This window comes from Anabrus simplex, chromosome X (assembly GCF_040414725.1).
Source record: "Anabrus simplex isolate iqAnaSimp1 chromosome X, ASM4041472v1, whole genome shotgun sequence".
NCBI classification, from domain to species: Eukaryota; Metazoa; Arthropoda; class Insecta; order Orthoptera; family Tettigoniidae; genus Anabrus; species Anabrus simplex.
In genome coordinates, this window is record NC_090279.1 from 222,478,703 (window position 1) to 222,505,848 (window position 27,146).

Consider the following 27,146-nt stretch of genomic DNA (forward strand, 5'->3'; position numbering starts at 1 on the left):
GAAAATGATGTTGGTGAAATTATGCTTGAGGAAGTGGAAAGGATAGTAAATAAACTCCATTGTCATAAGGCAGCAGGAATAGATGAAATTAGACCTGAAATGGTGAAGTATAGTGGGAAGGCAGGGATGAAATGGCTTCATAGAGTAGTAAAATTAGCGTGGAGTGTTGGTAAGGTACCTTCAGATTGGACAAAAGCAGTAATTGCACCTATCTATAAGCAAGGGAACAGGAAGGATTGCAACAACTATCGAGGTATTTCATTGATTAGTATACCAGGCAAAGTATTCACAGGCATCTTGGAAGGGAGGGTGCGATCAGTCGTTGAGAGGAAGTTGGATGAAAACCAGTGTGGTTTTAGACCACAGAGAGGCTGTCAGGATCAGATTTTCAGTATGCGCCAGGTAATTGAAAAATGCTACGAGAGGAATAGGCAGTTGTGTTTATGTTTCGTAGATCTAGAGAAAGCATATGACAGAGTACCGAGGGAAAAGATGTTCGCTATACTGGGGGACTATGGAATTAAAGGTAGATTATTAAAATCAATCAAAGGCATTTATGTTGACAATTGGGCTTCAGTGAGAATTGATGGTAGAATGAGTTCTTGGTTCAGGGTACTTACAGGAGTTAGACAAGGCTGTAATCTTTCACCTTTGCTGTTCGTAGTTTACATGGATCATATGCTGAAAGGTATAAAATGGCAGGGAGGGATTCAGTTAGGTGGAAATGTAGTAAGCAGCCTGGCCTATGCTGACGACTTGGTCTTAATGGCAGACTGTGCCGAAAGCCTGCAGTCTAACATCTTAGAACTTGAAAATAGGTGCAATGAGTATGGTATGAAAATTAGCCTCTCGAAGACTAAATTGATGTCAGTAGGTAAGAAATCCAACAGAACTGAATGTCAGATTGGTGATACAAAGCTAGAACAGGTCGATAATTTCAAGTATTTAGGTTGTGTGTTTTCCCAGGATGGTAATATAGTAAGTGAGATTGAATCAAGGAGCAGTAAATCTAATGCAGTGAGCTTGCAGTTGTGATCAGCAGTATTCTGTAAGAAGGAAGTCAGCTCCCAGACGAAACTATCTTTACATCGGTCTGTTTTCAGACCAACTTTGCTTTATGGGAGCGAAAGCTGGGTGGACTCAGGATATCTTATTCATAAGTTAGAAGTAACAGACATGAAAGTAGCAAGAATGATTGCTGGTACAAACAGGTGAGAACAATGGAAGGAGGGAACTCGGAATGAGGAGATAAAGGCTAATTTAGGAATGAACTCGATGGATGAAGCTGTACGCATAAACCGGCTTCGGTGGTGGGGTCATGTGAGGCGAATGGAGGAGGATAGGTTACCTAGGAGAATAATGGACTCTGTTATGGAGGGTAAGAGAAGTAGAGGGAGACCAAGACGACGATGGTTAGACTCTGTTTCTAACGATTTAAAGATAAGAGGTATAGAACTAAATGAGGCCACAACACTAGTTGCAAATCGAGGATTGTGGCGACGTTTAGTAAATTCTCAGAGGCTTGCAGACTGAACGCTGAAAGGCATAACAGTCTATAATGATAAATGTATTTATGTATGTATGTATGTATGTAATAAATTGAGGAAAATTGTATAACGTAAATAACAAATTTAATTATGATGATTTTTTTTTAAAATTATTGCAATTTGCTTCACGTCGCACTGACACAGATAGGTCTTATGGGACAATGGGATAGGAAAGGCCTAGGATTAGGAAGGAAGTGGCCGTGGCCGGTACAGCCTCAGCATTTGCCTGGTGTGAAAGTGGGAAACCACGGAAAACCATCTTCAGGGCTGCTGACGGTGGGGTTCGAACCCACTATCTCGAGGATGCAAGGGCCAACTCACCCCGTATATGATGAAAATGTATATTGACATTTTCATCAGAGGCAAACATCGGAGTTTGGGAGTCATTTACACTGGTTGCCATTGCAAGTGGCCTAGGGATGCCTTTTCCCATGAACATGTGGCTTCAGTCTACAGCTCCGAGAAGCTAAAACGTTCTTGCCACCTAGCCTGTGCTTCCTGCATCTCAGCAACATTTGTTGAAATTTTATGTAATAATTTGCGAAAATGTTTTTGACACAGTGCTCGAAACCCAGGGTCACCAACATAACGCAAGATTATAATTTGTTCTTCGGTTTTTAGTGCACCACCTCTTGTTTCTTCGGAATGCCCAAGGAAATGCTCCGCCAACCATTCAGCATCCTCCTTACTGAGCCTATATAACCCTTTTTAATCAGGTTGAGATGATTCTCTGCAAAGATGATATATCTTTTGTGATTAAGCACCACCATAAACTCTGCCATGTTGTTGAACTTGACACTATCATTTGGAGTCACCTACTGAATTAGCTCAAGGAAACTTGAGCAAACGCTTACTGGAATCTATCTTTATTCACTAGAACACTCTGTTACTTGAGGGACTGGAGTGTTACAGGTCTGCTGTGAGTGACTGTTATCAACCGGCAGTTTTTATTCCCCTCATTGTGGGTGCCTGCTATAAATTCACGAGTTGAGATGCTTAATTCTGAAGAATAAATTCACCAAAATGCTTCGTTCATTCCATTAGCACGTGACGGAGAGCCACTGCTTTACAAGTTTACAAGAAGTGGCTAGCATTTTCACTAGAGTGATATCCTTTTTAGAGGTTACAGTCGAAAATGCTACGCCACTTTCCAAACTTAAGAAACTACAATTCGAAATTATACGACATTCGAATTTGAAATTTATAGTAGATATGAACATTTTCGTGGCAATTCGAAAGAGCAGCTCACCATCAGTTCTTTACTTTTTTTTTTTTTTTACTAAAGAAATATTTTTAAAATACATGAAACCAAATGTAAACGTGACGACCTGACTGCAAAATAATCAACCATGACAACGCAACTGCTACGCTACGGTTTTTTGAACTTTGATTTTTCTGAACAACATGCCTTACGATTTTCATTATGTTCGCAAGCTATACTCACTGGATAACAACTTTAGGCAGGTCACCCACTCTCTGTAGTAGGCAGTGAAATAATAGGAAACAAATCTGTGCCCACATGCAAGACTATGGATGTAATGTTATCCTCAAATGGATCATGGTCAATTGGCAAGATTAACTCTTTCCTGTCTCAGCGGCCGAAATTACGTTCAGGACGCGCTGCGGGCACAGCCCGTAGTAAGGTTTGACAATTTGCTAAAAATCGAGAACGAGCTATGCACACATTCTGGTGATTACATCGTGTTTGCTAATGTATTAGTTACGAGAGTATTTAAGCAGATGGCAGTATTATATGTCTAAGTCAAAGAATTTACGATATATTTGAACAGCATGCGTCAGTAGACGTTGTCACTCAGTGAGCTCTAAGACAAGGCTTCTCGCAGCAAACATGTGCTTGACGAAAGTGATATTTTCGATATTTTATGATATATTATAAGTTTATGCGCAAATGAACATATTATTGACATATGAATTCGAAACAACTTCTTGCATTTCATTATGATTGCAGTTCGTTTTACGGCCTAGCTCATGTTCCCGCGTATTTCATATTTGCGTGAATACGTAAGATTGTCTACATATTCGTAAAGTTGTCTGTTTAGAAGACTGTATTTTCTCTTTCTCAGAAGTCTTTTGTGGTAAATGGAACAATATTTTTACATTTGAGAAATTTTAACAAAATTTATCAATTAAAATAAAATTTCGTAAGAGCACCCATTTTCATTATTATTATTATTATTATTATTATTATTATTATTATTATTATTATTGAAAAATTATTATTTTTATATTGTACTTATTATTGTTGTTGTTTTGTAATCGTGATGCACATTTTATATTAGCAAAATAGGGTAAATATTACTGTATTTCAGAAAAATGTACTTGCTTCGTTATCCGTCAGACCTTTCCTCCATTCGCAAAACATGGTGTAATATATAAACAATTTTAAAATCTCAAGTGATAGTTGACATGATACAAAGAGCGCTTTTGAAAATTAGATGTTCAAACAAGCACAAAGAAAAAAGAATCATGTCCATACCTCCTACAGGTACAGAGATATAATATTTTAAAGATCCTTAAAACTGCCCAGTCCAGAACGTTTGTTAGGGATATTAAGGCCCAGACTGGAATGGGTTAACGGTTCATAAACAGTAAATACCGGAAGACTATGCCGGGCTGACCGGCTCAGATGGTAGAGGCGCTGGCCTTCTGACCCCATCTTGGCAGGTTCAATCCTGCTCAGTCCGGTGGAATTTGAAGGTGTTCAAATACATCAGCTTCGTATCAGTAGATTTACTGGCTCCTAGAGGAACTCCTGCGGGACAAAATTCTGGCACCTCGGCGTCTCCGAGAAAGTAGTTTGTGGGACGTAAAGCCAATAACATTATTATTAAATAGCGCATTAGGCTGCCGCCAATAAGAGAATGCGTTATCGAAGTAAAGCATCAGACTGTCTTTACGTCGCACCGACGCAGATAGGTCTTATGGCAACAATTGGATAGGAAAGGGCTGCCGACAGTGGAGTTAAAACTCACTATCTCCCGAGTGCAAGTTAACCGTGCAGCCACTTGCTCGGTGACTTGTCTTTTTTTTAAAGTACGGTTGCCCCTTAATATACTGCCGCTCCTCAGAGTAACCATAGAAACCAGAAAGGCGAACGCCAAAGGGGGAAATATGGAACAATTTACGAATACTTGATGTTATGTGTCAGATAGTAGCATTCAGAAGAATCTATCACTTGAAGGATTTACGTCTTGCATTTTTTTGCTCCCTTCGTCAACATGATGAAAATCCTATAAGTAATGTACCTTAATAGTGTTGTATTGCCTACATACTACAAAGAAATCATGGTTAGCTTCAACTTGCATATACACTTCATGACATGGCAAGATTTAAAAAGGGCTGAGAACGGGGAGGCTTCCATGTTCCACAAGTTAGTTCACAGTAGTTCACGAGAACGAGAAGGGGAACCTTGAAGTAAACCTAAGCCAACATTTCGCAATGACCTGGAAGTTGAGTGTATATTACAGTTCCGTGAAGCGTGTGACTTGAAACAACATCTATAACTTGTCCCGACCGACCGACGCCGAGGCAGAACTACTGGACATAGAGAAATGAAATTTTGGGGATACATTCATATAAACATGTAGGTGCTCGCTAAGGGAGGATTTTTGGATATTCTGTCGCTAAGGGGGGTGAAAAGGGGAGTTAATTTTTAAAATGAAGATATCTATATCTCAAAAACTTAAAGGTTTAGAGTAATAAAAATTGGTATTTGGAATCTCCTCTAAAATTAAAGAAACACTTTTTTTTTTTTTGGAAAATCCCAATAGGAGGGTTGAAAAGGGGTGAAAAATGGTTGAATGCCTTTAATAAGGATCCTAATATCTCAGAAACTGAAGATGTTACAGACCTGAAAATCGGTATTTGGGATATCCTTTAAAAATAAAGAAACATGTATTTTTTGTTTTTGGAAAATCCAAATAGTGGGGGGTGTATTTAAAAAAATAGTGTATCTATATCTCAAAACTTTAAAAGTTTGCAGATGTAAAAATTGATATTTAGAATCTCCTTTAAATATAAAAGAACACATATTTTTTATTTTCTGTAAATCTCAATCTGAGGGGTGAAAAGTGTGAATGAGGGGTTGAATGTCTTTAATGAGGATACTTATATCTCAGACACTGAAGATAATACAGACCTAACAATTAGTACATGGGATCTCCTTTAAAAATATAGAAACATTATTTTTTTGTTTTTGGAAAATCTAATTAATTGGGGTTAAACAGGAGTGACAAACTGGGGTGAATTTTTAGAAAGACTATATCTACAGTATATCTCAGAAACGTAAAATGTTACAGACGTAAAAACTGGTATTTGGAATCTCCTGTTAATGTAAAGAAACCGGTATTCTCTGAAAATCCAATGAAGGGAGGGGGGAAGTTTAAAATTGAAAAATTAATTGAATTAATTGTATGAGGACACGTACATCTAATAAAAACTGAAGTTGTTACAGATGTGAAAATTGGTATTTAGATTGTCTTTAAAAATAAAATAACGTGTTTTTTTTTGGGGGGGGGGGAATCATCTTTGGGACGGGTGTGGAAAGGAGTTGAATTCGTTTCATGAGGACACATATCTCAAAAACTGAAGATAATCAGTATTTAGAAGATCGTTTACTATTAAAGAAACAAATATTTTTTGCTGGAAAATTCACTTAAAGAGAGAGAGAGAGAGAGAGAGAGAGAGAGAGAGAGTGTGTGTGTGTGTGTGTGTGTGTGTGTGTGTGTGTGTGTGTGTGTGTGTGTGTGTGTGTGTGTGTGTGTGTGTGTGTGTGTGTGTGTGTGTGTGTGTGTGTGTGTGTGTGTGTGTGTGTGTGTGTGTGTGTGTGTGTGTGTGTGTGTGTGTGTGTGTGTGTGTGTGTGTGTGTGTGTGAAAAAAGTGAATTATTTTTATGGGAATACTTATATCTCAAAACTGAAGGTAACACATGTGAACATTTGTATTTGGAATCTCCTTTAAACGTAAAGAAACACGCCTTCTTTTTTTGAGGGAGGGGGGGGGGGGGGTAAATCAACTTAATCGCGGTGGAGTGAAAAAGGAGGTGAGACCAATTGATTTTACTGTTCATAATGTACTTATAAGAAGCCTCCGTGGCTCAGGTGGCAGCGCGCCGGCCTCTCACCGCTGGGTTCCGTGGTTCAAATCCTGGTCATTCCATGTGATATTTGTGCAGGACAAAGGGGAGGCGGGACAGGTTTTTCTCCGGGTACTCCGGTTTTCCCCGTTATCATTCATTCCAGCAACACTCTCCAATACCATTTCATTTGTCATTTCATTAATCATTGCCCCAGAGGAGTGTGACAGGCTTCGGCAGCCAGCACAATTCCTATCCTCACCGCTAGATGGGGACTTATTCATTCCATTCCTGACCGGTTGAATGACTGGAAACAGGCTGTGGATTTTCAGTGTACTTATTCTGATCATAAACTGATCATTTTTAATCTTTCCTGGGTTTGTTTTCAAGAGCCATCTTTTCCTTTGGAGAACCTTCTTAGATTACAGTAGATTCTCCGGGCATATAAATAAAAATTTAAACACATTTGAAATAAACGATAGGAATGAGATTGACAGTGCAATGTTCACCTCTATAATAAGGTCAATAATGCACAGAAGTATGTCATTCGTATCGCCGGAAATCCTGCGTACTTGCCTACGAGCAACAATGGTGCTGGTCATACTATCATCAATGACAATGGCAGCAGATGCAATTTACCGCCAAGTAGCGGTCATGCATCTTGCTGTGGGTTCCAGAACAATAATAATAATAATAATAATAATAATAATAATAATAATAATAATAATAATAATAATAATAATATTCTGGACCGTCGTCAAAATGTGAGGACCGCGCTGAAAACAGGTCCTGGATGGGTAATGACTACGAATACAGTCCGGCCGCGGGTTCAGTACCACCAAGGCACCCAAGACGACACCACTCCGGATCTCCTCGAGGATTTGATCCACATTAACAATGCTTATAGGAAAAGATGGCAAAGATTTAGGGACCCAACTGACCGGGTGGAATACCTGGACCTAGCCTAGGAAGTACGAAATCGATTACTGGAAAAAATATTGAAAAATGGGAGTAACGTTGCCGTAATCTCTGAGAAAACGAGTCAGATCACAAATTTTGGCGGAATCTCTGAGAAAACGAGTCAGATTGCGAATATCGGCAGGTTATATATAAAACGATAAGCATTCAATTATAAATTTCAGTATAATACTGTAGCGAAGCATGGGTATCTTGCTAGTTTAAAAAAAATTCCTGTAAGGTTAGGTTAGGAGTGTTTGACTTGTGAACCGGACTTTTAGTTCAGGTTATAAAGAAATAACAGAGTCATTCTTCACATGTTGTCATTGATTTCAAAATGGTGGATACCCGATTTGGCTAATGGCGATATGAATCAGAACAAACGAGGGACAAGGAACGAGTTGTGGCTGCCATCTCTTGATTCAAATTTCAATTCAAAAACGAGTTGATTAATGTCGTTCACTGAATCATGATTCAATCGTTCATTGCAATGATTCATTCATTATGAATCACTTGTTCAGAATCTCCTCAGCTCTATTCGCGAGCAACAAGTGTGTGCTCATTTTTATACTGAATAAATAGCCCTCTTTTGTTCTAAAGGCAACTTGTTGGTCTCGATATTGAAAAGTAATCTGAGATAGCTAGGCAGAAGATAATAAGAAAAGTTTTCTCAATCATGTCAATAATAATAATAATAATAATAATAATAATAATAATAATAATAATAATAATAATAATAATAATAATAATAGTAGTAGTAGTAGTAGTAGTAGAATAAATAAACTGATTTGAGAACAACTTATTTCCAAGAACACATACAATAAAAAGAACTTCTCAGTAACCACAAAATTAAAACACAATGAGAAATATCATAACAAGTGAAAACTAACACTGCACAAATAGGCAGATTACTCAAGATTTAAAGAAGAATAATTAGAATATTAGAATAATGAATACAATCAGGAAGAAGCAAATCTCATTACTCAGAACACCAGAAAACAGGATCATCAGGAGAATTATTGAAAAATGATGGAACAGTAAGAGCAACATTACAGAAATTAGCAAAGATATAAGGAAACTACAAATTACAATAGAAGATTACAGACAAGATAAAGAGACAGGCAATGGGACAGGTGATTTCACATCCAAGAGAATGAAGAAGTATTGGGCTGACAAAAAACTGAAGAACCCCTTTTGTAAAACTGATTAAGGTGGTCTAGTGAAGGCATAAAATGTAAATAAATAACAAAGATGTCGAGGGAAGCAACTGAAGGTATGAAGTGGCTCGGATGTTAAGTCCTGGGCTATTTTACCAGAAACCTGTAAAATAAATATGAATGATGGGTCCCTGGCCCCATTTTGCTTATATATCCATATTTCGGCTGCTTTCGTTGTGTTGCTCCATAAGGTAATATTTGGTTTTTACAGTATTTTGGCCAACTTTTGATTAAATTGAGGCGTCATTTTTAATAAGGTATATGTTATCTGCGTCGAGTCTCAAACTGTAGTAGAGGCCCGCAGCTGTGAGCTTGCATCCCGGAGATAGCAGCCCTGAAGATGATTTCCCATTTTCACACCAGGCAAGTGCTGGGACTGTACCTTAATTAAGGCTACGGCTGCTAGCCCTTCCCTCTCCCATGGTCGCCATAAGACATCTCTGTGTCCGTGTGACATAGTAGATATATATATTTCTTTCTCTTTTCTCAGACAGACAGGTAGCAGGTTCTGGTCATAAACTCGAACATGTTGCAATCATCTTATTTGGGTCATCCTCAGCTATTGTTTATAAAAAGATGTCTTAAAATTTGCTAAATAAAATACGTTAGACAAGGAAACATGATAAATGGAAATGTTTGAGGTGTTAACACATTAAAAAGTTTTAAAAAACAATGTGGTGTAAAACGTTGAGCCATATTTCAATGGCAGTTTCATAAAAATTACCGTTCTGTTATTGCTAATGGCCTCTTCCGACTTCTCATTGATTGAATTAATTATTTCCAAGATTGTACTAGAGAGGGCAGCACCCTCGGTTGTGAACACGGAGGATCATTCTTTCCGGCGAGACTGTAATTTTATCTTTTTGACTCAAATGTTTGTTCTGGTTTAGAGAGGAAGTGGCTTTTCTGAGCTACAGGAGGGTTTTTAATAGATTCAAACTTAGCGTATACTATCATCCTTCTTCTTACTTTGTTGGTTAATATTCCAGGTATGGTAATTCTTTCATATTTGTTTTACGGTTCTTGTGCGATGTTTGCACTATTATTCATAGCTGATTGATATGTATCTTTGCACTCCGCAGTATGAATGGGATGCGTGTTTTCTTGTGGATATTGTGATTATGATATCTTGATAATTGGGTCTCATGTTACTCCCTTTCATGTGCACTGTATTCTAATGTGTTTCACCGTCAAATGACTGTTTGCCCTTCGTGTCGATGCGAGCTTCCACTCGTTTCGTACGAAGTGCGAACCCTGATGGTTTTGTGCATGACCACAGGATTTTTCTGATCCCTCTGCTGATTAGTTTGTGCTGTGCACGCTACTTCTGATATCAATGAGACCTCATTTATGACCTGGGAGTCATTCTATATGAATTTGAGTTCCCCTTTTTACTGGAGCTGCTGCTCATATTGGTTGCCGATACCGGCAAAGTCTGAAAGTGTGCGCGTATGTTGGAACGAGAGGGGAGTGAAAGGATGACGTATTGGTCAGCTAAATTTTCATTTTTAATCTTGTTTCTGTATCTTACTCTTGTTTATTGGTACGCTGCTATTTGTTTTTGCCATCGCACCTATCCTGGCCGTTCGCTTATCCACGGCGCCGCCATGTTTGATTTCTTTTATTTAGGCTATGCGCATGCCTGAGTTTCTCCTTGGGGTTATTGACATCGTTTCTTTGGTCCAGAGATGTTTCTCTTCGTGCCATACTGATATCTTACATATTTTATCTTTCCTTCTCTGGGTTTCTTTTTCTCCGTGAGGCGTGGGAGCTTTGACGGTCATTGTTGATTGTTGACAAGATGATGGAGTTGAAATGAGTATGTAAAAGATGGTATTGAACTCTTCGACCTTTTTGATCTGTGTTTCATATATTGGAAGTGGCATATTGAATTAAGATTGTCAATTTAAGTGAGTGAGCTCATCGTTAGTAGCCATGCTCACACAATAACGCTACGACATCGACTGAACAAAGTCTACTCATGTATGTACCTTTTCCTTTGATTGCTTTTATTCTTTACTTTGGTTTTATTTTACGATATTAATAAACCCTCATTTAAGTGTACTTGAATTTTATTCCTTGTAGTAATAGTCTCTTAGCATATCTCATTGGTAATGAGGGTCTTTTCCAGTTCCAGGCTGTGTATTTTGGCCTTTCCTAGTTGCGATCTACGCCTCAGATCTCCCGATACATTCGTTTGTGCTAAGTTAGCGTTTGGTAAGGGAGGGGGTGTGGTTCAAAGTTTTGATGATGACCATTATATAGGCTTATTTTGATGAGTGCAGATCCAATGCTGATTTGTAACTCGTCAGGCTGGAAGGAGTTTTCTCTTACATTGTTAGGTAGACATTGTATTCAGACAATGTTTTGTATTATGTAACCGTCAATATGTGTGTGTTATTGATGTAAATTTCTCTTCTTTAAGTTGATAGAATTTAATTCTTTCTCTTCCATCTCCGTGAGTGGGCTGTGCTAAGGGCGTAACTTGCTCTTCGTATAAAAGGATATTTCTGTTCGACCACTCCCATGTAGCGCTATTGGGAGGATAAATCGTAGTCACCTGGTGTGTAATTTATCGGGGGTCCGACAAGGCTTTACCTGCCGGCCAAGTTTTGAGAGATGAATATTATTAGCTGTAATTTTGGTGACATACAACTTAAATTAGCTTGGTATATTGATAAAAGCATGACAGTGACAGGATTTTGAACATTAATGTTTCCCTCGAGTTGCACCAGCATCGGGGACAAGCTTTCGTGAACAAACTCTACGAGGATACAAAATGAAAACCTAATAGCAGCTTCTGGCTCAGTGAGAAAAGCAACGGGTGGAACTGTTGAGCCTCCGGGCTGAGTAGTTTCTTAGTTATCGCAAACGTTCGCATGGTGTAATGGCTTGCTACGTAAAATGCGGTACGCAGGTTTGAGTCCTCATTATGTGGAATACTTGTATTTTCGTAATCTCCATGCCTTCTTTCATACATTCTTTTGTTAATAATGTATTTCATTGAAATGTTGAATCGCAGTATTATGTCAAAATGCTGCTTGTTATGACCTGCGTGGCAGATTCTTCTCGTAAATGATTTCAAAGAACATTTCCCTTGATAAAATATTCCATTCCGAAATTTGTTCTTTATCTTCATAAAGTTAAACATTAGAATAAGAAAACACGTGGAGAAGCCTGCAGATAGACAATAGGTCCATAGTGAAGAACAATGCCAGGGAACAAAAATAAATTTGAATTTAAATTAAGAAGACAAAGAGAACCTGCATAGCGAGCACCTTGACCACACCTCACATGACAGGTTATAACTGGCATAAGAAAATGTAAACATGGAAATCATCAGATTTTAATCCCAATTAGGTATTGATTTTGAACCTCCTAGATTAACCTCACGAAAGATTGACCTAAATCATTGTCCATAACTCTGACTCCTCTTATAGGTGATAATCAGCAGATGCAAGCACAGGAAAATGAGACAATTGAAATGAGCTTCATACTTTTAATGATAGATAGCATCTCAGTCAAAAGTGAGAAGTCTCTGAAAATCAGTCTAGCCAACCCTGTGTATTGGTGTCTAGCTCTGGGTAGCTACCTAGCGCTTACGCAGAGTTGATAGCACGGAAGCCAAAGTACCAGCTCATTTACACCCCTAGGTTGTTTACCTCCCCCATTTTACCAACAGATTGTTGAACCGGCCGTAAGTCATGTTGAAGTGTTCTTTTGTGCAATCCTGATTACTGTATGCCCACTAGAGGTGTTTTTCATGTTAAAAGGTGTTTCTTTGGAGGTTTGCTAGAAGTCTTCAACAAGACAAGTCCAAAACCTAGACTTCAATTTGGTTCTTCTAATGAGGAAGCTACCGGGCGACTTGGCCGTGTGGTTAGGGGCGCACAGCGGGAGATAGTGGGTTCGAACCCTGCCGTCGGCAGTCTTGAAGATAGTTTTGCGTGGTTTCCCATTTTCACACCAGGCAAATACCATCGTCGCCATAAGACCTATCTGTGTCGGAGTGATGTATATAAAAAAAAACAGAAAGGAGAAAGCAGTCATCAGTTCTGAAATTGAGTCAGTCTGTTTTTGCCACTCACAGCACAAAATGTCCACTACACTTCCTGGAATTGAAGCTACAACGCATGCAACTTGTCACACCGGAAAACTAGTATTCAGTCATTATGTAGAAAATGTGGGGTAATGGATAATCGATATGTAGCACACTGTTGCCAATTGAGGAAATTATAAAACAGACACCTTGTTCTGATTAATAACAACAACCTTCTCATCATGACTGAAGAGTTCCAAAAATAGAAGACAGGACAAAACTGGAATATGTAGCTAAGTAACAGAATGTTACTTAGAGCCTTGGAACTGCTTTCAAATGGGAAGTTCTTGTTTATTGTCATATAATGCGGAGGGGGCAGAACGAGGATAAAGAGAGAGTTTTACAAGGAGGGAAACACTCAATTTCTGTTTAATTTGGCCATTGAAAATTCATGCTGGCTTTGCGTTTAGGCGTAGCAAGCCTGCAAGTTACTGCATTCCCAGCTAGGTCAGGACCTGAGGGCTGCAGACAACACGTTTGGTGTGTCGTAAGAGGCAACTGGCAGGGGAACTCCAGGGCTTGTAGCTGTGTCGTACGATTGGTTGTGCCAAGCTCCTCATTTCCTTCTTTCCTATGTGACCTTCATTGGTCAGCTCGTCTCCTGACCTTGATGGCCTTCACAGTTCTTCCCTTTTCTTTGCTCACTCCTTCATTCTATGAAGGATTGGAACTCTACAAAGTTCCCTTCTGATTAGTGTTAAGAGGATGGCCGTACTTGCTCTTAAAAAACCGTTAAGTGTTTGAGTCCTATTGATGGAAAAAAGTCTAACCATCAGAATGGTGACTGGCAAGGTAGGAGAGTTTAATCTCTAGATTGTGTGACAAAAGCCAGGATTAAATTCCAAACCTCTCTGCAGAGTACACGTGGAATGAGGAATAGTAAAGTAAACTCGTGTCCTCATCCCGAGGTGCTGCAGCTCTTTTCAGGCACACCCCGATTGGAGGTGAGCTGCATGTACCATTTCAACCACATACCAGCCCTCCTGCCATTCTTAAATTTCTGGCAGTACCGGGAATCGAACCCGGGCCCCCAAGGACGGAAGCTAATTACACTAACCGTTACACTACGGAGGCGGGCGGAATGAGGAATGTGACACTGTTGATGGAGCAGACCCCTTGGTGTTATTCTACAGGCGTAAATCTCCTTATGTCGTCTTGATCATGCAGACATGTAGATTATCCTTGAGACCTACACCAGGCAAAGAATGCTCCAGGCACTAAAAGTCGTACGACCCCACGAGCATTAGGATGGTTATGCTGCCTCTTATAACAACCATCGCCAGACAACGTACTCTGAAGAAACAAGTGACGTCAACATTAAAATGTGCGCAAAAAAACAGTGGACTGGAAGTACTTTGGGTTGGGTCCATTCCTGTTTACCCAAGGGTAGTACAGGAAGCCCTACTTACCTGTGAAACAGGATTTTCAATGCTTTCCATTATGAAAATCAAACACCGCAATAGTGTGACCACAAGCTGCAGTATTACTGTACTGTTGTGAAGATAGCAATCCTCTCAACCATTGTTCAAGATTCATTTAAATACAAGAATGAATAGAATCCATTTTATCCTTTCCTCAGTATTTTGACCTTCAGCCTTGAAAAGTATTAGTGAGCCAGGTGACAGTTACGATTGAGGTGCAGACAAAGGGCAATACTGTAATGTCTAAAACCATCTCCTTCCACTTTTGACTCAAGTTAATATATGTTAGGTTCTTCAATCTGCCAAAAACTAATTTTGAGTAGGGCCTAATAAATTTATAAACTAGCTGAAAAAGAAAACTAACAGTTATACGTATGTTGATAATTTTTCATGAAACAAAACTGTTTATCCACCAAAGCAGGTACCTCACAAAATCTTGGGGACAGAGCAAAGTGCAATATCTGATCACCTTAGTTTCATCAAAACAAGAACTACTCTGTGGGGATCACTGATAGGAAAGTCTCCCAGGGAGTAATCACATATCTCGTGAGGGTGTTTCCTTCTGCAATTCTTCTTCAAGTCTGTTGGCTCTGTGGAGATGTTGCTGAAACATGAGGCCACACAAGTTGCATCTATAGGTGGGAGGATCCAATGTAGTTTCTGCTTTTCATGGGTTTCATTTTCTTGTCTGCAACGTGCCTGCTCAAACAGTGAGACGCGTTCTGTAGTAGTTTTGCACCAAAGAACACGCTTTTGTGCAGTTGTCAATTATCTTCATGCTTAAGCTGCTTTCAGAGGAGCACCTTGCCATGCCGTAGAGAAGTTGTCACTGGTGTCATGACAGACAGGATTTGAGCTTGTAGGTGAGCTTGTAGGAAATGTCAGATTGGTTGGAAGGTTGGTTGGATCGTTCCCGAGCGGTAGGAACGTATAGGTTGGGAAGTTTCAACTAAGGTGCAGAGAAAGAGGAAGTCGATGAAGTGGATTCCCATGAAAATAATGTATTCTGATACGTAGAGTTAAATACAGTATGTACACTATGTACAATAAAAAAGACTTAATGTTGGCAAGTCTTGAGCGAGAAGTTGTCTACTAATCTAGTATTCTAAGTCCGAAGTGAGAAGTATTATTATTATTATTATTATTATTATTATTATTATTATTATTATTATTATTATTATTGGTTGCGTAATCGTTCTGTTGACCGACAGAGATTCTACTAGCAACTCGTCCGCGAGATGAATGATAGAAGCCCTGAATCATGACTTCCCTGTCCTTTTATAGCCTCCGGGACCACACCACATGTTCTGGAAGCTTGTGGAAATCGGCGTACGTGACTACCGAACTTTCCTTAATTCTGGCCAGTCAGAGGCCTGTATCCAAGAGACCTTTCCAGTACCTTCTTACTGCGTCTATAGAGTTGAACCATGCCCTGGTCAACATGACTCACGTCCTGTATGACAAACTTCTCTGTTACTCAAGATTTCTCAATGTGCACGAAATACGACTTCTACTTTTAACTATTCAATTCCATGAATATAATTATTCTACAACCTTTTAATTATTATCAGGTACGCCTATAGGTATACCTATGCCTGACTCCTAGCCTCTATTACAGGCTGATTCTAATACGTCAGGTACAGCTATTCCTCCTACGTTCCCTGGGTTCGATCCTTGGAGGGAATAGCAGTCCTGGGTTCAAGTCCCTGGGGGGACACGACACTGGATCTGACCAGCCGATGAGTGATGATGAAGGCTTCTATACTGTTCATATGGTAGTAAGGAGAGTTCATGACCCTCGCCAGGACTATTGGATTTCAGAACTGGAAAAGATCGATAGGAAGGAAGCATGATTTGTTCTGGGTGATTTCCCACAAAAGATTGCTGTTACCAACTTTGGGCTGGGATGACTGGGGAGTAAGGAGACGAGCTGCATGACTAAGCGGTATGTTCTGAGCTGTTAGTGGGGACATTATGGACCAACAAGCTTAAGTGGAGTTTTAAACTTAGGAAAGGCTCCTAATTTGAAGATGAAGTTTGAACTTAAGACATCGAATTAGGGAAAAATATTCATTTATAGGAGGAGAAAATTAGGGATTGGAATAACTTACAGAGGGAGATGTTTGATTCATTTCCAACTTATTTGAAATCATTTATAAAAAAGGCTAGATGAACAATTGTCACTTTTGCAAGAGCCCTAAAATATAATACCAAAATAATCGATCCATTATTGGACATTATAAATTTTCAGGCTAACTCGTGTTCGTCAGTTGGCTAGTGCGTGCCGTGGAGGCTACTGCTACTAAAATGTTTTCATTCCTCCCCTGACGCCGTCTCTCAGGCGGCCGTGGCCATTCTCCTGCACTAAGGCCAATGCCGGGACAGTTCCGTGGAGGCCAATGCACTATGAGAGACTTTGTCTCTTTTTCGAAACTTGAAGCTTGCCAGGCTATCAGATGATACGGATATAGATTCCTTTAGGGAACCTGAATTATTTGTCCTGAATGAGTAAATTCCAGTATAATGGGTCCGTTATTGGACATTATAAATTTTCAGGCTAATTCATTCGTGTTGCCAGCATTGGCTATGCGTCTTGGTAGGTTACCAAAGGACGAGCACACTGGAGTGAGACGCTGGCAACACAAATCAGTTAGCCTGAAAATTTATAATGTCCAATAACGGACCCATTATATTGTTCACTCATTCAGGTTCCCTAAGGGAATCTGTGCCCTAAATGCAGATCAGAGTTTGATTTCTTTATTTACCTATCTGTTTATCTATCTATCTATATTTATTTATTTAAGAACCACAAATTTTTGTTAAATATTGTATTTGGCTGTTGCAGTGAGTGCCCCCGTGCTGACCAAGATCTCGCTGGACCACACGCTTTACCCCCTGGCAAATACTCTCAACTCTCCCAACAATGGCCTGGACACTTTAGGATTCGGTGGAGCTAACACGGGCTTCAATGGCTTCGAGCCAGACGGTGGAGACTTTGGCAACAACAGGCCAGATGTGAACGTCGTTCCTGAAGATTTCTACCCCTCCTACGAGCAGGCTGAGCCCAAGGAGAGACCGGCATCGAGACCGTGGGAGAAGCCTACCCCTGCACCTTGGACGCAGCCCAGTTCCAGTCGACGATCCCCTGTGTCCCAGTTCGAAGATATTGATTTTAACGAACGTGAACGACCGCCCTTGAGCAATCCTTGGACACAGCCAAATCAGAGTGAACGAGTTTCAGCATCTACCAGACCTAACGTGGCTTCTAAAGGTACACATCTCTGATCGTTTTCATCCATTCCCTTGTCCAGCTCCCGCCTCCAATCCAGGTCTCTTCTAGTTATAATATTCTTGATTATTTTCAACCGCCTTAGTGTGGGTCTCCATCGTCTTAACATTATACCTATACATACCCTTCCATTTTTCACTAAAATTCGTATGACTGCCAATTATGCTTGCCATCATGTTATCCTTAGCTGCCTTCTTTGCTAGATTCAATTTTCTAGTAAGTTCCTTCAATTTCTCCTTACTTCCACAGCCATTTCTAACTCTATTTCTTTCCAGTCTGCACCTCCTTCTTAGTCTCTTTATTTCTCTATTATAATAAGGTGAGTCTTTACCATTCCTTACCACCCTTTAAGGTACAAACCTGTTTTCGCATTCCTCAACAATTTCTTTAAACCCATCCCAGAGTCTGTTTACATTTTTATTTACCGTTTTCCACCGATCATAATTACTTTTTAGAAACTGCCTCATGCCTGCTTTATCAGCCATATGGTACTGCCTAACAGTCCTACTTTTAAGACCTTCCTTTCTATCACATTTATTTTGAACTACGACAAAAACAGCTTCATGATCACTAATACCATCTATTACTTCAGTTTCCCTATAGAGCTCATCTGGTTTTATCAGCACCACATCCAGGATATTTTTCCCTCTGGTTGGTTCCATCACTTTCTGAATCAGCTGTCCTTCCCATATTAACTTATTTGCCATTTGTCGGTCATGCTTCCTGTCGTTCGCATTTCCTTCCCAATTGACATCTGGCAAATTCAGATCTCCTGCTACAATCACATTTCTTTCCATGTCGTTTCCCACATAGCTGACTATCCTATCAAATAATTCCGAATCCGCGTCAGTGCTACCCTTTCCCGATCTGTACACTCCAAATATATCAAGTTGCCTATTATCTAATGAGCCTTACACCTAGAATTTCATGTGTCTCATCTTTAACTTTTTCGTAGCTTACAAATTCTTCTTTCATCAGAATGAACACTCCCCCTCCCACCATTCCTATCCTATCTCTATGATACACACTCCAGTGCTGTGAGCATATTTCTGCATCCATTATATCATTTCTCAGCCATGATTCAACTCCTATTACAATATCTGGTAAATATATATCTATTAAATTACTTAATTCTATTCCTTTCCTTACAATACTTCTACAGTTCAACACTAACAATTTTATGTCATCCCTACTTGATTTCCAGTTCCCTGTTCCAAGCAAGTAAAGTTTATCCCTCGCCATCCTGTCGAGAAGCTTTTCCATTCACATTTCCTTTATGACGTCACTCTGTCCTTTCTTGTCTCTCCTATTAATACGTATTAATTGGGAAGTGAATAATTCTGTCATAAGTTCTCCTTTAAAAATTAAATAATTGAAAAGGAGGTTCAACCTATTCAATACTTAAAAGGTTGAACCTCCTTTTCAATTATTTAATTTTTAACATCAATAATTTCAATACGGAACAATGAAGTTTTTATCTTTAAATAAGTTCTCCTGTCTTTTAATTTACCATCTGATTGTTAGAAGTTCAGTTATGTCTGCTTTAAGTTATTTCATGCTGTTTGGTAGCCATCAGACTTGTGACTCATTTTGAGCTACAGTTTCTGGAAGTGGGATGTGCCAATAATGACAGTACAACACATAAAAATCGCTTAAAAAGAAAAAAAATGAAAACTTTCACGTTATTATTATTATTATTATTATTATTATTATATTACAAGTAATGTATGATGTGTTTAGCCCGTAACATTAGAAGTTCCACCTTTACAATACTAATCTTAAAGCAGAGTTGTAGGTACATGTTTCATCCCTCTTGAGGTCATCTTCAGCCTAGCGAAGAACAGTGAAACCTCGTTAGACGTGTTCCTCATGAACACGTAAATTCGAATATAATTCGCTTGTTGCGTCACAAAATTTTTAAATTAAAAAAAAAAAAATTATCCAACAATGGCCGTTCCCCCGACCTAAACTATCCACCGTGCTCTGTTCCTCTTCATCTCGCGCCATAGCTTTACCGCCTTATGTCCCGCAATGAACTGTGAACATCATAGAAACTGCCCCCACCCTACACGTAACGTTGCAACAATAGACCACAAATATTAGCACAGTAAACTTCTAAGCTCTCGTAGGAACGTCTTACATAATTTGAATTTTGTATTCTTGTCGAGCTGAATATGTTTACTACACCCTCAACAAATGTGATTCTTTAACTACCATGTTCATCTCACACTTGGATTTAGATATGTTATATTCATTTATACAAGTTTGGATATGTTGAGCCCTGACTCATACTTATGCTGCACTTGACCTATATGGCATCTGAAAGAAGAAGTGTCTACAAATTTTAATTCTTTAACTGCCAATTTCACCTTGTACTTACAAAAATTTGAATATGTTATATGTATTTGAAATTAGTATTTAATGAGTCCTAACTCGTGTGAGTTATAGCTTTTGTTTCACCCTTCATGGACTGTTTTGAAGTGACATTACTGAATATCTACAAATTCGAACCTTTACTGCCAAGTGTGCATTTTTGAGATGTCTGAAATAATTTGAATCTCCAATGCCAATTTCATCTCGAACTTCCACGTGGTTTTGTTGCGGTTTATATGTTTTTTTAAGTGATTATGTTTTTGAGCCCTAACTCATGTTTATACAATTTTGACTCACCCTTCATGACCATTTTGTAAACTGACATTGTAATTCACTATTTCATGTCTCTTATTTAATCACACTGATTTAACATCTTGTATAATGTAAATGTCTGCATGCTTATGCCTATGCCTACTTCCACATTTTGGCTGAAGATGACGCCAAACAGCGTCGAAACTAGTTCCAACTGTAAATATATGTTGTAAATAAACTTATAACATTTATTTGTATTGAAAAGGTGGATCCTTTTAAGTTTCCTATCTCACAAATTGTTGCTATTACCGCTTTGTACGATGACATATTTCCTAGCCCTGAAAATGTTATTTATCATCCCTTGTGAAAGAAACGTAATATCCTTCGCCACAGTTGGGTGATTATGGGAAAAGGCCCCAAATTCCTGAACTTGGCAGGATAAGTTGCACCTTCAGGGATCCTCAGGAATGTTCAGTTTTGTTAGCAGCGAGCATTCCATTCAGAAGTTAGAGTAGCCTAGCGTGGTGTCTTGTGATAGCCTAGTTATGGATACGGACAAAGTCGTGAAATTCCGTACTAATGAACACAAAATTAAAATCAGTCAGAAAGTGGACTGGCGTCCACACCTTTAAGCGCACAGAGGTGGAACTCATACCTTTGAGTTTCGTCTCAATCGCTCGAGTTGGTCGAAGTTATGTCAAGTTGAAAATAGCAATTCCTCCCGGTCGGTCGGTAACCTGCAATTCATTGTCTAAGAGAGTGACCAGATAGCCCACTTGTACTAACTAAAGACTGTGATCTCTTGGTGCACATGTTTTCATATGCATTGTCTGGTGTTTTTTTACACCTTTCAACACTTTCCTCTTAGCTCAGATGTACTGAAATTGTTTAAAAGATTTCACGAAAAAGTTATATAAAAATGTTCATCTATAACATTCTTCTTTCCTTTTCTGTCTTTGTGGATTTTGAAATAGAACGTTGTCAACTAAGCAACCAATGTTCCGGGTTGACTCCATCATTTTGTCTTTGACGTGATTGCTAAGTGCCCTAACAGTCACCTTGCACCTTCTTTAAGTAGTTTCAATTTACATCATTTGTTTCTCTCCTCATTTTATCTGTTCATTGTTTTTAATGCACAGCTGAGGAGGGCCTAAATATTGGCTGAAACAAATACAAATTTTTTTATTGTAATAGCTGTTTTTAATATACTGAATTGTATTCACTAAGGTGGGTGGTTCTTTTCTTCTTTTTTAAAGGAATTTTGTGTATTAAACATTGTCATTATGGAGTGTAATGACTGTCGTACCAGTACAACTCGTTAACGATGAACAGGACAAATGTTCATATGCATGTTTTGGGGAACACACTTTATTTATTGTATAGCAAAAGAAAGAAGACATATTGTTATATCTGGATCGAACACACGACCGTCAACCACTCCGAGAATTGACCCACATTTGGGAAGTAGGAGAGATGATGGCAGTGAAGTCATCAGGAATATTAATGATTATAGGCGTATAAATAGGTATATAAAAAGGCATTTCAAAGAATGAATATTATGAATATTTAATGGGTAGAAGTAAGAACATTTTTGAACAGTAGAGTTGAGATTTCCTTATCCTGAGAAATCAGTGTGGTCAACAAAGGGGTGAATCAGGGCACAGATCAAGGCAGTGAGTAACTAGCTGCAACGTACTGGAAAAAAACAGCCTTCTAGCCACCTGATTGGCTAGATATTGGGAGAACCAAACTTAGGGGAGATTCTGAAACACGGGTGTCGTTACCCAAGAGACTCTTTAAGCTTGTGACGGCGACCATAGGGTTGGCCCTGTTAGAATTGTCAGAATGGTTGCTGGACGAATTCCTGTCAGTTAGAGGAGGGATTGCGTAACTCTAGTAATCATCTTCATCATCATCATCATCATCATTTCCCCTTATCCAGCTCGTGCCGGGTCGGGGTATTTGCGGCACTTCTCCATCTTCCTCTTTCCTTCTACCATTCCTCTTCTACGATCTTGTCTCAGTCTAAATTTCATCTTCTTATGCCATTCTTCACTGATTCCATCCACCTTATTCTACTGTAGGTCTTCCTCTTGCTCTCTTGCCCTTGTACTTTGCCTCCAGCATTTGTCTTGTAATTCTATTCTCCTCCATCCTCTTTACATGTCCAAACCACCTTAGTTTATTTTTTTCAGTTCTCTCATTTAGTTTTCCTATCATACTTAGGAATTTCAACTCACTGGCTTGAATTCTACTCTCTTACCTGCTAGTCAAACTCCAAGTCTCAGCTACATACGTCAGTATGGGTACAGAGTACATTTTAGTACATTATCTCTTTACTTTTCCTTGAAACTTGTTTGCTCCAAACACTTTGGTAGAATGCATTGCCCTGCTGTACCCTCCTGTTAATCTCCATGTCCACCTTAGCGTTTTGCATTAATTCACTTCCGGTATTTGAAGCTGTCCACAATTTCCAGACTCTGCCTTCCAATTTTCAGTGCCCTTTAATTGCCTTTCTCCTCTTGACATCACCATAGTCTTGCTTTTCTCTGTACCGTCATGCCATACTTCTCAATTTTTTCATTCAGTACATCTAGTTGTTGTTGCACTTCTTTGCTGTTCTTTCCCCAGATCACATCATCATCTGCAAATAGCAGTTCTTCCTTTGTTTCCTTTTCATGACCATAATAGACAGACACCACACTCCGCTGTCTTAGTCCAGTCTTATTTCTAAACCATTCTGTCTTTCCAACTGCTAACACAGTTGTTGTACCCTGGAAATCTTTAGTATCTTGTGGCAAGAAATCAGTACAGCCCACTCTCTCACATCCATCAGACGCATCAACACATGTACACATCTGAAGATTGAGGGGAGGTGGAGCATGAACGAAAGGGGAAGGTACTTGCTTCTCCGCCTGCACACGTCCCAATGGCTCGACATTCTAATAGTATTGAATAGGTGGACCCTTCCTACCCTTTGATAGTGATCAATTGTCAATACGGACCATAATGAAATTCATAACTTATGATTATGAAATGAAGGGAGGAACCACACGCCTCCTTCAAGGTAACTCATTGAGGGTCAAATTCTCCAGTGTCTTTGTAATTCTTGTGTGCAAAGTCTGGCTGAAATGTTAAGGGGTCTTGGCTATGGCTTCATTATCAAATGGCATCGCGCTCAACCACTGTAAGAAAGAATGACCCATATTTTCATCAATATAGTGCTGATCAAACAATTAAATGCCATATACTGGGGTGGGATTACATCGTGTGCACTTTATTGCAGTTAAATTACAGTTAATTGTTTTCCTAGTACAGCCAAAATGTTTAACCATAGAAACATCTTAATCGGTTCCTGAAAAAATGGAGTTTGGCCTCTGAGTGCGCAACATCGCAAGCCACACCTCCTGGTTACTTCTCCTTCATCCTCATCGTTGGCCAAAATCTTTGCCGAAATGTTACCTGTTTCCTTTTCCACCCAGAATTTTTGTGATCGCAATTGTACATTGCTTGCACCATTTCTAACATTTCTCTTCCAAGTCTCTTTTTAACCATGGTTTCCCAAACCTTCTCTCTGGGGACACTATCATATCCTTTTCTATATCTATGAAAGTCGTGACCATCGGCTGTCTCATGCTCCTCTTGTAACTCTCCTTCAGTCTTTCTAATATCCTTTCCAGTATTTTAACTACCTGTGATTCCTCTATAGTTACCCCAAGCACTGGTATTATTATCCCTTTTATCCAGTCTTGTGGTACACTTTAGTAATTGGTACAACCATTGCATACCAACAGGTCCAGCAGCCTTTAGCATTTCCACACTGATTTCATCCATCCCTGTTGCTTTTCCCATCTTCGTACCGGTAACTCCACTTCCCGCATTGTTATATTATCCTCAATTGTTGAGTCCTCACACTGTATTGCTTCTCTCTCCCCTGTACAGTTTTGCACATTCAATAGCGTATCAAAATACTCCTTCGATCTTCTCTTTATCTCTTCTGGGTGTGTTAACAATTCTCCATCTTTCTTTTTCACTAGTTTTGTGATAACTCTTTCTGTCCTCTTACTTCTTATAAGTCCATACAGCATGCTTTTATTGCCACTTACATCCGCTTCCATTTTTTGTGTAAATTTTTCCAAACTCTTCTTCTCCTACCACCTTCTTACACCTGTTTGATCTCACTCTCTTTCACTCTCTGCTGCACTAACATTGGCCCACTCCTCTTCTACATTTTTCACTTCAGTAACTGGGATTTGATGCTTCAATCTTTCCTAAAAAAAAACTTCCTGTACATTTTTGTCTTTCAATTTCCATACTTTTATTTTATTTTCTCTTATCTCTTTTAGTTTTTGCCACCACAACTCTATAGTCCCCATCAAATGCTTCTCCTGGTAAAGCTGTCACATCCATCAACTTCCTGCGATTTGTCCTTTCCAGCAAAAAGTAGTCAATTGCTGATTTTGTTCTTCTGTTACCCCATGCATATCTTGTAATTTTCTTGCTGTTTTTCTTTTGAAACCATGTATTCCCCACTATAAGTCCATTCTTTTCACAGATGTCCACTAGTTCATCTCCTTCAGGAGTGTTTTATCCATATCCATATGGTCCAATGACTTCCTTGTCTCTCGTTTCCCATAATACCCACTTTCACACCTGAAATTTATCTTTCTACTTTCTCCAAGAATCCTTCAATATCTTCCTCCCTGTTTCCCGCCTGTGGTGCACACACTTGTATGAAGTCCATCACTTCATTCTTCATCTTTATTCTGTCAGTCACACATTCTACCACTTCAACATACTCCTCCAATTGCTATGAAATGATGAGTCCCACTTTCAACATACTCCTCCAATTGCTATGAAATGATGAGTCCCACTTTCAACATACTCCTCCAATTGCTATGAAATGATGAGTCCCACTTCAACATACTCCTCCAATTGCTATGAAATTGCTATCAAAAATAAGATTGTATGCAGATGACATAATTGTTTATAGAGAAATAAACAACATTGAGGATTGTTCAGAATTACAAAGGGACCTTGAAAGTATCCAACAATGGGTTGAAGAAAATAATATGAAGGTTAATGGAGGCAAATCAACTGTTACAACTTTTACAAACAGGAGCTTTAAAACTGAATTTGAATATACTTTGGATGAGGTAGTTATCCCAAAAGATGGCAAGTGCAAATACTTAGGTGTGAGATTTGAAAGTAATTTGCACTGGAAGGGTCATATTGATGACATTGTTGGGAAAGCATACAGATCATTACATGTCATAATGAGGCTACTTAAAGGATGCAACAAAGAATTAAAAGAAAAAAGTTACTTGAGTATGGTTCGTCCATTATTGGAATATGCAAACAGTGTTTGGGATCCTCACCAAGAATACCTAATAAAAGAAATAGATAGTGTGCAGAGGAAAGCAGCAAGATTTGTAACAGGGGATTTCAGGAGAAAGAGTAGTGTATCAGAAATGTTAAAGGAACTTGGGTGGGAAACTTTAAGTAAGAGAAGGGAGAAAACTAGACTTACAGGATTATATAGAGCCTATACAGGAGAAGAAGCATGGGGAGATATCCGTGAGAGGCTTCAGTTGGAAAATAATTATATCGGCAGGACTGACCACAAATATAAAATTAGAAGGAATTTTAGCAGAAGCGATTGGGGTAAATTTTCATTCATTGGGAAGGGTGTGAAGGAGTGGAACAGTTTACCAGGGGTAGTGTTTGATCCTTTTCCAAAATCTGTACAGATATTCAAGAAGAGAATAAACAGCAACAGAGAAAATAAATGAAATGTTAGAGGGCATTCGACCAGTGCAGGTTATTGTATATAAAAAAATGTGTGTGAATAAATTAATTCCATCCCCTGTCCTAAGGAGTTTGGACAGCCAAAGTAGGGGACTGCCTGTAGGGGTGAAGTACAGTGGGGACTTCGAGGGCCCTGGGACCGCTATGGTAGCTGTGAAGGCCCTTCAGGAACTCTGAAAAGTGGTGGCAAAAGGGGCTCTGGTTAAGACGCAGCAGGTCGTTATGCTACTTAGGATCCAGAACGGGTAAAAAAAAAAAAAAAAAAAAAAAGTAAATAAATAAATGCAATGTAAATATTAATGTTATACCAGTTGTATAGTATCATTTGAAGTAATTCCACATACTGTATATCAGTTGACTATATTTGTAAGTAGGACAGGATATATTATAAGTAGAATTTTGTAAACAATATAAATTTATTAAGGATGAGCTGTGTGTTTAATAGAAAACATTGTTAGCGTAAATTGTATAATATTGTATTATAGGAAAAATTTTCTTCTCTTGTTAATTTAATATTTAGTGCTTGACAATAATGTATTTTAGTGTACCATTTGCCACCGAGGTAGACACCTCATTTGCAAATAAAGAGATTTTGATTTTGATTTTGAAATGATGAGTCCCACTTTCAACATACTCCTCCAATTGCTATGAAATGATGAGTCCCACTTCAACATACTCCTCCAATTGCTATGAAATGATGAGTCCCACTTCAACATACTCCTCCAATTGCTATAAAATGACGAGTCCCACTTCAACATACTCCTCCAATTGCTATGAAATGATGAGTCCCACTTCAACATACTCCTCCAATTGCTATGAAATGATGAGTCCCACTCCGTTTATTGCCTCTTGGCCACCACTCCAGTATAATGTGTACTTCACTCAGCCACCTTCTCCTTCTCCATGAAATCTACTGCTTCCTCAGTATTTCGTGTCAGGGTCATATGTTGGTTACTGGTCACCCAGTACCCTGAGTACTGCAGGGGATGCCCCAACATTTTACGCGGTTGATTTACTAGTACCCATTACAATAGACCTACTGCCAGGTGTTATTCTAGGCTGCTCCCCTGGAGTACAGACGGTACAAG

The 27,146-nt window shown here is 39.1% G+C and overlaps 1 protein-coding gene across 3 annotated transcripts in view; it reads left to right on the forward strand.

Moving 5' to 3' along the window:
* LOC136886854 (serine protease gd) overlaps positions 1 to 27,146 on the forward strand; it is a 134,366-nt gene that overhangs the window by 85,293 nt on the left and 21,927 nt on the right. For all 3 annotated transcript variants that reach the window (XM_067159706.2, XM_067159707.2, XM_067159705.2), the window contains exon 4: positions 17,182 to 17,607. In XM_067159706.2, the coding sequence (XP_067015807.2) occupies positions 17,182 to 17,607 (426 nt within the window). The remainder of the gene's footprint in view (positions 1 to 17,181; positions 17,608 to 27,146) is intronic.